Genomic DNA, 14,611 nt, shown 5'->3' on the forward strand with positions numbered 1-14,611 from the left:
TCCCTTTTTCCAGTTTAAAACTAATGGTAGCTGTTTTGGATAGGGACTGTCTGAGCAAAGCAAACCCAGGACAAAGCTTCTCTGATAGCCCCATTGTTGTGTTCTGCTGGTTGGTATTGTCACAAGGTAATTAAAATGTCAAACCTGTTTATCACATAGCTAAATGCTATGAAATTGTTCTCCAGGGAGGCCGTACAAAGAATTAAAATGTTTACAAAAACACTGCAGATTCAAAAAGCAGCCCCTATTTTCAGATAACATACCAAGAATTAAACTCCCTGGTGGTTTTATGTCATGCTGAGTTGTGTTTCTCCTGACAGTCAAGACAGATTTTCTTCTCAGTATGGATAGAGTAACACCAGAACATCTCTCTGTGCCTTGGACAGGACTGGGAATTGTCAGACCCTGAATAGACAGATGAGACGCATCCCCCTGGGCAAAGGCATTAAGCGTGTGAACACACCCCACTCCACTTCCACCTATGTGTGTGTGAGACAAAGAGGATGTGACAATATGTGTATGCATCCTGGTGTGTGTATGAGCATGTGAGTGCTGTCCCTTGGGGGTTGGGGGTGGTGGTGGTGGTTTTGTGAGGACAGGAGGCGGGTCTTTGTAGCTAGCAGGTCCAGGTCATTTGTGTCTCTCGAAGCAGTCGCTGTCAGTTTGGTGTCTGAACCAAAAGTTGAACGTGTTGCAAAGACGGGGGGACAGAAGCATGGATGGGATCAGGACGCTGGTTGTGTGTTTGGCAGTTGTGTGTTCTGGTCTGCCTGGTTTGACTCAGGATTCATCCAGGTATGAAACGTGGTTTGTTCATATAATCATGATCCAATAATTTTTTTTGAATACCTGAATTTATGTTTTCCATATTAATGCAATTTTGGTCTAATGATCCAACCTGTGTCACCAAACCAATAACAAGCCATGCCTTCTCCACCTTCTACAAGGCCACTGTTTCTGATCTCGAGTCCAGAGGTGTTGCATGCTGGGACACCCACTCCACTGGCTGTCACGGTCCTTGCTGACTTCCCTGGCAGGTTGATGGTTGAAGTGGCACATGGCAACGCCAAAGTAGCCCAAACAGATGACTTCCATGGAGGTGACACTGGTTTTAGGGTTGATTTTCACAATTAGTTTTTGACTTTCAGAAGGCTAAAGTATCATTCTCCTTTTAAAGGTTTGACCAGGGTCCTTACACTCCCTCCTGTGAGTATGGATTTATCTTTATCTTTTCTTCATTCAAAATTCTTTCTTGATGAGAAAATAATGCTTGAGAAAATGATTCAGTGATTTTATTTTAAACCTGAAATCAAAAATATGTATCTGAAAATGCTTATACATTTGCTCCAGATTTTTGGCTCTGTAACTGAGAATGCCCTCTTAAATGTGACCGTGAAAGGCTACAGGGGGGACAATCTCATTTTCACCAACACCAGCACCCTCAGCTTCAGTCCCAGGAATGTCTCGACCCTCATTCAAACGGACAGATCACGCTACCAGCCAGGTGATACTGTCAAAGTCAGAATTGTGTCTGTCCAGTTGGATAACCATCCATACAAAGGCAGAGTGGCTATCTCTGTACAGGTATGTGTCTGTCTTCTAAACAAAGCCAAGGGTGCTGAAAAGGTTTTTAGCTGGGTATTATGTCTTAGTGGGAAGTTTTGACTGTCAGTCTTTTGTTACACACAGGATCCCAGTGGGAACGTTGTCGACAGGTGGGAGTCCACAGGGAATCAGGGGATTGTGTTGTGGGAATTCAGTTTATCCCGGATGCCTCCTCTTGGACAGTGGGCAGTCACAACCACAGTGAATGTAGGTTTGAAATAAACCCTTCTTTTCTGGTGTATAGCTATGTTCATAGGTATAGCAGTTCAACACACTGTCATTTCAATAAGATAGGAAAGGCATCTCCTAACACTTCACCTCTGATCCTCTTCCCTACAGGGTGTGACTGATGAGAAAGCATTCACTGTGGAGCATTACGGTACCAGCTGAGTTTATTGCAATATAATATTTCTTAGTCATGCTAGCAGCAATAAAGGGCACTCTTGGTTGGTTAGTTGCTTTGGTCTGTGCTGAAGTATCTCAACAACTATTAAGTGTGTTACTGTGGAATTTTGGAGAAACATTCATTTTCTCTAGAGTATGAATTGTACTGACTTTGTACTTTGTATGTTTTTTTTTTCTTGAAATATCTCATTGGATGCATTCAATGAAATTTGCTGGCTATTCAAGGTCCCTAAAGGATACATTCTAATACTTTGACATGAGCCATCAAGTCAAAACTCTTATTCATTTGGTACTTTGGTTAAGACCAAAGTATACTTATCTATACTATTTATACTTGTGAAACTCTTGAGATTCCCATCAGCTTCAGCAGGGCTTTAAGCAGTAATTATCAAATGTTATCATGCTCTTGCAAGCATATCTTCTACTGTAAATAATGCATGTTTTTGTGTTGTTACTGTGAGAATGTTGGCGTGCACTGCTGATGTTAGCATTTAGTTCAAAGTACTGCTGTTTCTGCTGTAAACTACAGCATGACAGAGCCACTAGCATGATGACACTTAGTCTTGTTTGAAACTAACTTAATTAATGTGTTTTCCGTAATTCTACTGACTGATGTTGCAGAGCGTCCTCACTTTGAAATGCTGTTGAAGACACCTTCACGGGTCTTCATTGGAGATAGTATCTCGGGATCAGTAAGAGTTCTGTGAGTTCAGTTAGCTTGTGCAAATGAGTAATATCACATTTATACATAAGCAAGTATAGAGCAAGTTGTACTTTGTTTTTTGCGTTTAGTTACCGCAGTGGACAGCCGGTACAGGGAACACTAGCTGTCTCTGTCTCGCTGGCGTCTGTTATGGACAGTGCAGCCTCTCCATTCATGCAAACTAAAGAGGTGAGGTTTTATTGTCTCTGTAGCTCATTTATCAAAGAATCGACACAACAAGTACACTCTCTGTCCTTTTAGTCAACATTTACGGTTGAAGTATCTGCACACTAAACTGCATTATTTTTCCATTGTTCATCAGATCTACGGGTCAACACGTTTTTTCTTCAGCAAAGATCTGATTCAAGCCCTTCACACTTCATCAGGAATCAGCGGTGACAGCTGGTTACATGTTGCTGCATGCGTTACTGACAACTCCACAGGTGGCACATATTTGAAATATGTTCTTTAAGTATAGTTTGCATCTCATTTGCATTATCACTCAGTTCTGGCTCATTGTCCATGCTCACTTTTCCCCCAAGGATTTAAAGTGAACAAAACAGTTGAGGTGCACCTTATAAAGAACGCATTCCAGATTGTATTTCTTGATTCTCCACCTACGCTAAAGCCATCTTTACACTTCTCTTCAAAAGTGAGCGAATTATTATTCTGTAAATTTGACATCTATTTTAAACTGTTATGTCCATGAGCTAAATACCTTCTCTGCCTGTATTCCACAGCTAAGGATCTCGAAATATGACAGAAAGCCACTCAGCCCAGTGGATCTAAAGTACTCTGCTGTGATTGAAGTCACTCAGCGAACATCTGTGATGAATGATGAAAATACAACTCTCACACTTTCGGTGCCCGAGGATGGGAACATCCACATTAACTTTAAATTACAGGATCAAGTAGTGATGCTTTTAATTCGAGTGAGTATCTTGACCCACAGTATCTGGAATGCTGGTTCTCAGGGGAAGCACTTTTGTTTTATGTAAGATTCATTAGTAGGATCACACACACACACACACACACACACACATCATTAAGAGAATGACCCAGATTTGAGCAAACATCCAGCACAAAGAAAATTTTTATGTGTCCCAATTTCACTGCACGGGGTCGTATTTCTTTTATATTGCGTCCATATTCAGGCAAGATTTCAGTCCAGTGAGGAGACTCTAAGGGTCTACAACAACTACCCCTCTCCTAGTGGCTCATATATTCAAATCTCCCCCACCAACACCTTACCTGCACAGGTAACTCTGAATATATATTTTATACCATTGCAGTACATTAAAAAGAAATAATACAGCAAACATGCCTAAATGATGCTATTACTTATGCAACCACAATGTAATTCATGTAACACTTTTAACTCATAGATTGGACTGCCTCTTCAGCTAGACGTCGAGAGCACCTTTCAACCAACTGAGCTGCATTTTGTGGTATGTTTGTTTAAATATCAAATTCTAAATATGAAATCTATCCAGATCCCGATACAATGTTGTTACATTACAACTGTTTGCAGTGAAGAGTATCAGTTTCTGCCATTTGCAGGAAGAAATCTCTTCCTTATTCCTCAAAAAAGACATGACTTTTAAATCAGATACTGTATACAGTCTATATATCTATCTGTTACTGTGTTCATCCATTTTATACTATATTAACCAGTATAATTTTACATATACAAGGATTGGTTTTCACCACTACACCCTCTGTGATCAGTCCAAGACACAATATCCTACTGTTTTTAGGAATCACAAAACCTAAAATGTAATTCCCACAACATTTTTACATGACCAGAACATGTGGGAAAGATTAGCTTTAATGTGCCTACAAAACATCCAAGAGTGCTATGTGTAGTGGTATGGAGTTGATTATTTTCAATGTGCGATGAAAAACCAAATTCTGTTCTTCCAACCAAATTTACTCCATTTCCTCGAGTTTGTGGATCTGTATCGTGTTACCCAGATCCCCCTCTGATCTACATTTACATCTGATTCCCATTTTACTTTGAGAATAGAGAACTATAATCTTCAAGGATATGTAAACTAGCCTTGAGTTTGTAAATCAGCCATCGTGGAGCCAAAAGTGGTTTCCATTGATCAGAAATGATGTTTTAATCAGGTATCTCCAAGCTAAATATGCGTCACGGAATGCAACTGAGAGATCATTATGGGAACTTTAGGAACTATCTGGTACTTCTTCAAATTAAATATTCACAGATATGCAAAGAACAAATACATCCCTTTTATTGTGCTTCCAGGTAAACTCTAGAGGTCAAGTGGTGGCTGCTGGTACAAAGACCTCGTCCTCTTTTTCTTTGACACCAACAGTGTCCTGGTCCCCTAAGGCCTGTGTCACAGTCTACTGCATCCTTTCTGATGGAGAGGTCATCAGTGATACAGTGCACATACCCATCAACCAACACAACCATGTACATAATTTGTTGTTTCATTTTTTTCAGTGTATTCTGCGTGATTCTCGTGGATATGCCTGTGACCATTTGTGTGTTTGCTTTCCTCAGGTATCTCTGAGCTGGAGCAGTGACAAAGCCCAGCCAGGTGAGCAAGTATCACTCACTGTGACTACCCTTGAGCCCAAGTCCCATGTGGGAATCGTGGTAATGGGGACGCATGGTGATTCTCCACACACTGACTTTGATGTAACAGTGGAGCAGGTATGACCACTCTTTTGATTTGGCAAAGCCTGAAGGTATAGAATTTTATATCTTTAGACAAAAGGGGAAAAATATAATCTCTGAAACTTAACCTTTTGTGAACTTCCTTGAAAAGGTCATCTGCTTAGATACTGTCGGATTTGTCTCATTTCTCCTTTGTCCATTTCGCAGTTTAATTACAAGGGACCATTATTCTCTCTCTCTCCTTAATCTGGTGTAAAGTCTTAGAAGTCTCACCTTTTCCCAGTTAGAGACTGTATGGGTATTGAGGGTATGACCACTAAACCGGTTAGTCTGGGTGTAACCAATCTGTCTGCTTTGTTAGGAAATGACTCTGCTGTGTCTAAGAACTGGTAACTCTAGTGTGTCGGGTGCAGGTCCTGAGGGTAATTGATGGATGCAATATGGAGAAAACAAAGCTTCACCACAGTGGGTTGTCATAAGATGACCTTTCCCCATATCCAAAGCAATGGCGGTGTATATTGTATATGGTAGAATAGATCTTTTTATAAAGCGAGATTTCCTCAGGCATAAAAAGAGCTGAGACCATTTTTGCACCTTACGTCGCCTGACCTATATTTCTTTGTCACACAAATGATGCATGATCTGGTAGTGAAGCTCTCAGTACAAGCTTTCATGCAGTTTTACATTGAAAAACACCATTTAAAGCTGTCTTTTAGCAGCTACTGTGACAAATTTACCATTGTTATCTTCTTTGTGTCTTTCACACCTCAGGAATGTAATATCAGGATGCTGACCAATGCCAAACTATACAAGAAAACACAGCCTGATGGGCCTAACAACGGTATTGAAATACATCACACAGTTAATCAATGTGATCCTCTAATACATCATCTATTTTCTATTTAGACTCCCCCTTGTGGCCATTTAGCATATTGGATTAGTCCCACACTTTAAGTACTACTGGAGTTAATCATCATTCTTGAGGTATTTTTTACAGTGTGAGCTTTCTCTGGTCTCTTCTTGGGTTGTCAGGAGAAGATTTCTTAATGATAGAGAAGTACTGGAGATACTGGATGGATGACAGTGAATTCTTGCTCTGGTTAGACACTAACATAAGGTGAGTGCTGAAAGATGCATCTGCTGGAAATGGGAAGTGATTCAAATGAGTGATTGGCATTATCAAATATATAAGCACAGTTCACTGCGTACATCTTAAGGCCAAAAGGTGCTAGATAAATTCACGCTGCTTTTTATTCTGTCATTTCTGTCAGTGAGACAACGTGGACAAGTGGAAAGATAACGGTGCCAGATGGAGTTACGTCTTTGTTGTCTGTTGCGCTGGTCATGTCAGACAACTTGGGTTTGGGCTTCACTGCTTTGCCACAAAAGGTAACTCATGATAAATGTCTATGTAACAGTGATGTGTGTCAAATTTGAGGTTTATATTTCCTACAAATCTTGTTGTTTCGTTTTGCAAAGAGGATGTTGTGCTTCTGTACTGAAAAAGGAGACAAGGGAAACGATTTTTACATTGATTTTGCAGTCCTTCCTGTTCATTGTCACACTGAGTCTAGATGCTGTGCTTAAGTTTTTAACATACTCACAATAACAACACTAGCATGCTGATGTTTAGCAGGTAAAAAAGCACAAAATGCTGCTGAGGATTATGGGTTATTAATGATGTCATTAGTTTTGCATAAGACGAAATATTGTACAGCATATCAAGTTACAACTTATGTTTTAAAGAAATTTAGCCTGATCTAATTTACAGAACTAAAGTCCACATTTATAGTAGTGTGGTACAATCATCTTTATTCACATGGCACTTTTCCTAACGATGTTACAAGGTACTTGTACAACAAGAATGAGTTACAATACAGTACAGTACAGTGAAATATAGTGCAAACATAATCTGAGGTCCTCAGGCAGGCTCTTAATTGCAAACAATCAATCATCCCTTGTCACCTGGACTTAGGAACACCCAGCATAATCCTGTCCAAGGACCTCGAATTGTACAGTAGTACTTCTACTTCTACTACTAGTATAGTTTGAACTGTTTGAAAAAGGCTGCACTGGTAGGAACCTTATTCCCTAAACTTTAATATCCACTGCCAGCAATGTTGTCCAAAATTTGCTTTTGAGCTGCGTTATGTTCTGTCATCCACAGTTGAGCGTGTCCAAAGATTTTTCCTTGTCTCTGGATGTACCAGCGTACCTCATCAGAGGAGAGGAGTTTGTGGTGGAGGCGAAAGTCATCAACCATTTAGAGCATGACGTGGAGGTAATGTGTGTAAAATAAAAATAAATAAATAAATAAAATAGGAGTAGTAAATCATCTGACCTCTTGCACAAGTATTGCTTTTTACCTAACTGTTGATTGAGTAGTGCTTTCCAATAATAAACTCCTGTCACTGTTATTTATGACACTGTAGTAACGCTCTATGTGTTTGTCTCCACAGGCCATCCTGCTGCTAGCACAGAGTGAGGCCTTTGAGTTTGTTTTGGCAGACAGAGGAGACGTCTCTGTGGTAAATGCCCAAAAACTCATCTTAGGGAGTCACAAGTCTGCTTCAGCCCTGTTCCCAATAAGGCCTGTGGCTCTGGGTGTGATGGAAATATCTGTGGATGCTGTATTTGCGGAGGCCTCGGGCAGCCTTGTTGGAAGAGTGCTTGTGAAGGTGTGTTACAGTGGAAGAATTGGTGTTAGTATCTATGAATTTAGCATGTGAAACTTTTGTAGATGTCTCAATATTAAAGTGCATTTAGACTTAAGGATGCTGTATCAAGTGCCTGCTGCTACATGGCATACAGTGAATGCTACAATAACAGTGAATTACTCCCTTGTTCTTGAAGCCTGGAGGTGTTGAAAAGTCCTGTTCAAAGACTCTGCTCCTGGAGCTGGCACCAGTGGAACACAATTATTCCAGGTCCATCTCCTTCTCCTTTCCACCAGATGTGGTACCAGGCAGCCAGAGGGTCCGTATGGCATTGGTCGGTACGTCTACCATTTGTTCTCCCTGCTGGACCAGTTCCATCTGAGTGCTGTTCATGTTTACTTTTAGTCAATTAGGCACATATAATTTGTGCTCGCACCTTTCCTTTGTGTTTAGATGACAAGCTTGGGTAGATGCGTGTCAAGCACAGTGCTGTCCTGAAAACATTTTGATATTGAATGTTTATAAGGATTTATTGTTTATAAGGTTTATGGAAACTGTGGACATCAACGAGGAATGTTTATGCTGGGCAGATTCTGAGCAGCTGTCAGGCTGTTTGGCTTGGCTCCATTTAGTTTGAGGGATATTGGGCATTTGTTAAAGCAAGCTATAACATTTTCCTCAGTTGAAGCCAAATTTGGGATTCTGTACTTGTTGGGATAATGAGCTTCATTGAACATAAAGCAAATGTGCAGAATGGAGATTTTCCTCTCCAGTATAGCTTTCTGCTTATGGTGGTGTTTTTTGGCTTCTTCTCCATCGTTCCATACTTTGTAACTTAAACCACTGCTGTGGATTTTCAAGTGGCCATTTAAAAACTACTTTCTTTTTCATACAGATCAATTGTTTGTCACAACTCAACTGCTATCATGACATGTGGATTTCAGGGTTTTCCTGAAAGGATTTATTATTTAGTAAAACTACTGCTTCTAAACACCAGAACACACAAATCATGACAATTTCAGATTCTTTAACAGTAATACGTAGCATAGGATAGAGGTTGGAAAGGTATACTGATTCATAATACGGGAAGCTTGTCCCCTTTTAGGTCTCTGCAGTCTGAAATCTGTTAGTGAACATGTTGAACAACAGTTAATTCCTTCCTCTTCCCCTCTTTACACAGGTGATAGCTTGGCTTTTTCCTTCAGCAACTTGGATTCTCTGGTTCAGATGCCTCTTGGTTGTGGGGAGCAGAACATGATCCACTTTGCTCCAAGTGTTTATGTTCTCCAGTACCTGGACAGGTCAACCCAAGACAATAAGGAGATCAGGAACAGGGCTCTGAACTACATGATGGAAGGTAAGCAGGTTTTACATGAGCTACTGACATGTAGTAAATGTGCTGTGTGAAGTATATACTAGGTTGTTTCTTGTGCTACTTAAATGTAGATGGGCATCTTTTGAGTGATGTGTCATATTTGCTACCTTAAGGATATCAGAGACAACTGTCCTACCAACGGAAAGATGGTTCATTCAGTGCTTTTGGAGCCAGCGACACCTCTGGTAGCATATGGTAGGTCACCTTTTCTGAAAGGACACCATGTTTTGTTAGATTCAAAATTCTTTACATCACTGCCTCTAATACTCCTCCTTTCTGTGGTCACAGGTTGACAGCCTTTGTCCTGAGGTGCTTCATCCAAGCACAGCCCTACATGCAGATAAACCAAAGTGTCCTGACCAGGGCCATGACTTGGCTCTTGAAACACCAGGGGCCCCAGGGAGAGTTCAGTGAGGTTGGCAGGTTGATCCATACGGAGATGCAGGGAGGACTGGATAATGGTCCAGTGGCACTCACTGCCTATGTACTGATAGCACTGCTGGAGGATAACAGCTATGTGGTGAGTCAGGAGAAAAAACATATTACAGATGAACATATTATAGTATTATCATATCTAAGTGATGCATACTGTGTTGAGTATATGACTAAAAGAAATTAGTTTGATTATTAATGATCTTTTGTCTGGTTTCTCTGTGTGAAGGACATGTACACAGGTAATGTGTCCCTGGCTCAGCGGTACTTGGAGAACAAGGTGTCCAGTGGAGGGCTCAGTAACTACAGTCTGTGTCTGGTGGCCTATGCTTTAGCTCTGGCTAATAGTCCTGCGGCTTACGATGCCCTGACTGAGCTCAGCAGGAGAAAATACTACAAAGGTGATTTAATAAATTCTGTTGAATTATTTTTAAGAAAGTCACCTTTCTGCTTGAACGCCTTACCATTACAGATGAATTTTTTTCTCTTATTTCTTATTTATTTTTTTTGTCTTCTTTGGTTTATTAGTTTTGTTTATACCAGAGATAGGCACACTTCTAAGAAACTGCCCAATTTTTTCCTTTTCAGAATACAAACACTGCAAAACATTCGACCAAGACATTGTAGATACAAATATTCGTTCATTCATTATTGACTGGTCCATTTACTGAGCTAAAAAACATAAGAAAAGAAATAAAAAAGGTTTGAAACTCTGTAGCTATAACATCACCACCTGGTGAATTGCTTGAATATCCTATCAAAGAAAGTTCTGAAGTTTTAGATTCCTCTAGAAGAAGAACAAAAGCATCATCAACAAAAAACAATAATTATTTAGTACTTGTGCAACTAGATCCCTAATGACATTTGGTAGATTGTCATTAGACTGTATTTAATTGTGTACCATGATAAATCTGTAGGAACAGTATGTTACAAGCTTATATCGATTTTGTTGTGTTTGCCAAAGATGGAGTCATGACCTTGACTTCTTCAGCTGGCCTCAAGTCACATGACTGGCAGCCACACTCAGCGCAGATTGAGATGGCCTCCTATGTGCTGATGGCTCTTATCACACATGGCAACTTGGTGGAGGGCATTGAACTCATGAAATGGTTAAGCAACCAGAGAAACCATCTAGGAGGCTACGGGACAACACAGGTGATACTACATCTGGGCAGGTTGAAATAAGTTTAAATTTTGAATGAATGAATTTTTATTATCTTTGTGTGTAAGGGGATAAAGTTTTGCAAGTTCGAAATACTGCAAGTGAAGTCCAGCTTGCTGTTGAGTACTGACCTAATGGTTTGGAGTAAGTTGGGCTTAATGTGTTTTGAGTTGTAAGGTTTTGGGGATTTTGCTCAGTATCCCAGTTGTGTTCTCGCGTTTGAACTGTCACTTCCTCTGGCCAAAGAAAGCTCATGTTGTCCAGATGCAGGTTTTTTGACTTGTTGCCCCCGTTCTTCCTCAGGACACAGTAGTTGCCCTCCAGGTTCTGGCTTACTATGCTGCTTTCAGTGGTGCCAATGCCATCGACCTCAGGTTCAATATATCTGCCCCAACATCTTCCTTTGTGTCACTATTTCACATCAACTCCTCTACCTATCGGACATATCACAGCCAAGAGGTAATAGGTCCCACTGGAATCCCATGCTTGTTGTTGAATTTATGTATAATATGATATATTAAGTATTTTATATGATGCTGAATTTACAGTTACTCTACCACTTCATTTGTTTTTTCCACTTTTACTTCATTTCTTAGATTAATGCTGACAAAGATGTAAATCTAAATTTATACATGGAAGGAAGAGGATTTGCGATATTTCAGGTACTGTCCATGCTGTACTACTGTACATTCATTACGTTATGTTTAAGGAAATTGTAATTCCACAGCTCCAAACTAACTCTCACAATGCAGGAAAGTTTTTGTACGCCCAACTTATTCAGCTCAGCGTACAGAATAGATTAACTGGAGCATGACCAGAATAATTTGAGCTCAGCATCTGTAGTTGATAGCTTCCCCCAGCGTAATATACTGCATTGCAAATACTACACTAAAACAACTAAATGCAAATGTAGCATGATAATGGAATCCTAGCAATTAACATCTGGAACACATACTCTCGTTTGAAGTCCTGTGTGCTTTTACTGTGTCCAGATAATATCACTTGAAGGAGGTAAAAGGTTAATCTTTTCACTATGTTCAATAGTCCAACCTGTTCCCAAACCCACTCTATTTCATATCCTGTTTTTAACCTGTAATACTTTGATGTTGTCAAGTAAACAAATACAGGGACTCAGTCTTTATTTCATTTTTGCTTTATGGAAATGAAAGTTTTTCTCAAGGCTATAACAGATAGTGTTTTTGGAGCCACAAGGCATGTGTACTCAATCATCTACATTACAGTCTCATATAAACTCAGTGTGTGCTGTCAGGCAGCACAGTAAATTTTAGCTCTTTAGATTACAGCTAGATTCAAGTTTTTACATTTTTTAACTTCTTCATGAATCATTCCAGCTGAATATGTTTTACAACCTGGAGAGCAAAGCATTTTTACAGAACCTCCAGACCACCTCCACAGACAAGGAGGCTTTCTCGCTGGATGTGGACCTCACTAAGGAAAGAGACCATGATCACATGCTCTTATCTATATGCACAAGGTGAGTACTGCAACACAGATACATCTGGGTCAAGTAAATTTCATTTTTTAACATTTATTGTAAAATCTGTCTGTTATGCATTTCAAATATTCTGAAAACAAAGGACTCAAATCACATGACCTCTTGCTTTTGTCCTCTCTAGATTAAAGGACAGTCAGGTGATTTCTCACACAGGCATGGCTATATTGGATGTGGGTATGCTCAGTGGTTTAAGTTTCTCTCCTGGAGCTGCTGCACCAACAGATCTTATCCGAAAAGTGGAGATACAGCCTGAGAAAATCATTCTCTACCTCGATTCTGTACGTGTTTCATCATTTCATCTTTTTCATGGTCAGGGATGAAAAGTTGAATTGAGTTTTATTTGTACAAACATGTTGTCAAAACAGAACTGCTTGAACAATCTCATTGCTCATGTTATCCATTGATAACATGACCGAAATATAATAAGTGCCCTCTGGTGTGCCCTCCTTTCCAGTGGAGAACATGTGGTGCAGTGCAACTTAGGGTGTCCTGCATGCTGGAAAATTAGTTGGCCTCCACGTGCTCCAAATTGGGCATATAATTAATTGTTCCCTGTGTGCTTTTTCCCCCTAGAAATATAGACAGAATCTGTTTTCTAACTCTTCTTTTAGCCATTTAATTGATCATACATGCTTTGTTTTTTCCTCCTAAATTTTTATTTCCCAGCATATTTTAAATGATATAGCAACACCTTCACCAATAGGATTTCATCCCTGGTGAGGGATTACCAAATATTTCTGTTTTATGTATGTTTTATTTATTACATGAAAGCAGTTTAAGCAGTTTGAGTATACAAATATCAGAATTACCATTCAAAACACAAATTTGAGTGTCATCCCTGAATGCAAACTCTTCCTCAGCTAGCTTCAACATCAAGTATACACGCCTGGGGAGATTTCACCACATGTAATCCTTCACTTTCCTGGTTCCATTTCCAGGTTACCAAGTCAGAGGTTTGCATCAGACTTCCGGTCTTCAGAAACTACAAAGTGGCCCACGTACAGGATGCGGTGGTGCAGGTGTATGACTACTACGAACCCAGTGAGTACAGTTGAACAGTCTATTAACATTGCTACAAATATTTCATTTTTTAAACCAGCAACCTGAAGCTGAAATGCAGTATGCTGTGTTAGCAATGATTCTATTAAAGACCGGTTTGTCTTGTTTTGATCAGTTCACTGGCTAGCGATATACACACTGTGTCATGTACCAATTATCATAATGTCATTTGATTGCTCCCTGTGTCACACAGCGAGAAAAGCAACAAGGACATACAACTCAGATATTCTACGTGATACGACTTCCTGCTCCTTCTGCGGCGAAGACTGCAATCGCTGTAGGCCAGGAGTCACTCTCACTGTGTCCTCCATGCTGTCATCTCTCTCAATAAGCAGCGCCACCTACAGCTTGATTTGCCTGTTTCTTGGAGTCCTTGCTTTTGTATTCTAATGAGAATAAAATGTAGCTAAGATATGATTAGACATAATGAATATGTTTTGAGAGACATAATTTTAGCATGTACATACCTTGATATGCACTGGATGCAATTTTAAATGTTAATTTTTCTAATTTCTTGACAAATGATTGTGATATTTTGTAGCCTGTTTGCATTGCTGCTCTTTCACTTTGCGCTGGCCTCCTACTGCTTAAATGTTTTTTGTTTTGGATTGTTTTTAGAAAGTTGGTGAATGAGAAATTGCTGTCATTGGAAACCTTTTAAGTTCAAATTCATTTTTCTACTCACCGTGTTCTCTTGGTTTGATACATTAGAAAACAAATAAAATCATTTTTTTATTTAGCTCATGAAACCCATTCTCCATATGATTCCATGTGTAGAGTTTGATAAAACAAAACTTATGAACAGCTGGTAGCAGAACAAATGAAAATTTGTTTCTCAGTTCCATATGTGTCCTGTTTAACATCTTGAGCTGCCAGAAGCAATATAAAAGCTAAAATAAGATTTACAGTGTCATTTGACAGTCCTGCTTGATTGAACCAGACCTCACTGACTTTGAGTGTAAATATGGCACCCATGAGGAAAATGCCCTTAAAAATGATTCCTGAGAGTGTCAGGATTGGTCTCAAGCAGGACCCCACTTTTACCAAAGT

At 39.7% G+C, this 14,611-nt stretch overlaps 1 protein-coding gene across 1 annotated transcript; it reads left to right on the forward strand.

Moving 5' to 3' along the window:
* The first annotated feature begins 604 nt into the window (after window positions 1-604).
* LOC124072464 (CD109 antigen-like) lies at window positions 605-14,319 on the forward strand. Its single transcript, XM_046413916.1, has 32 exons — window positions 605-795; window positions 948-1,099; window positions 1,178-1,206; window positions 1,351-1,584; window positions 1,690-1,812; window positions 1,945-1,984; window positions 2,632-2,713; window positions 2,803-2,902; window positions 3,036-3,156; window positions 3,256-3,365; window positions 3,454-3,645; window positions 3,868-3,972; window positions 4,099-4,161; window positions 4,983-5,153; window positions 5,244-5,396; window positions 6,132-6,201; window positions 6,393-6,477; window positions 6,632-6,749; window positions 7,528-7,641; window positions 7,820-8,038; window positions 8,214-8,355; window positions 9,198-9,374; window positions 9,506-9,587; window positions 9,681-9,912; window positions 10,054-10,225; window positions 10,789-10,979; window positions 11,290-11,445; window positions 11,583-11,648; window positions 12,339-12,481; window positions 12,624-12,780; window positions 13,441-13,543; window positions 13,755-14,319. The coding sequence occupies exons 1-32, from the start codon at window positions 716-718 to the stop codon at window positions 13,949-13,951; spliced, it is 4,179 nt and encodes a 1,392-aa protein (XP_046269872.1). The 5' UTR covers window positions 605-715; the 3' UTR covers window positions 13,952-14,319.
* Window positions 14,320-14,611: the final 292 nt, after the last annotated feature.

The sequence above is a fragment of the Scatophagus argus genome, chromosome 15 (genome assembly GCF_020382885.2).
Source record: "Scatophagus argus isolate fScaArg1 chromosome 15, fScaArg1.pri, whole genome shotgun sequence".
NCBI lineage: Eukaryota > Metazoa > Chordata > Actinopteri > Scatophagidae > Scatophagus > Scatophagus argus.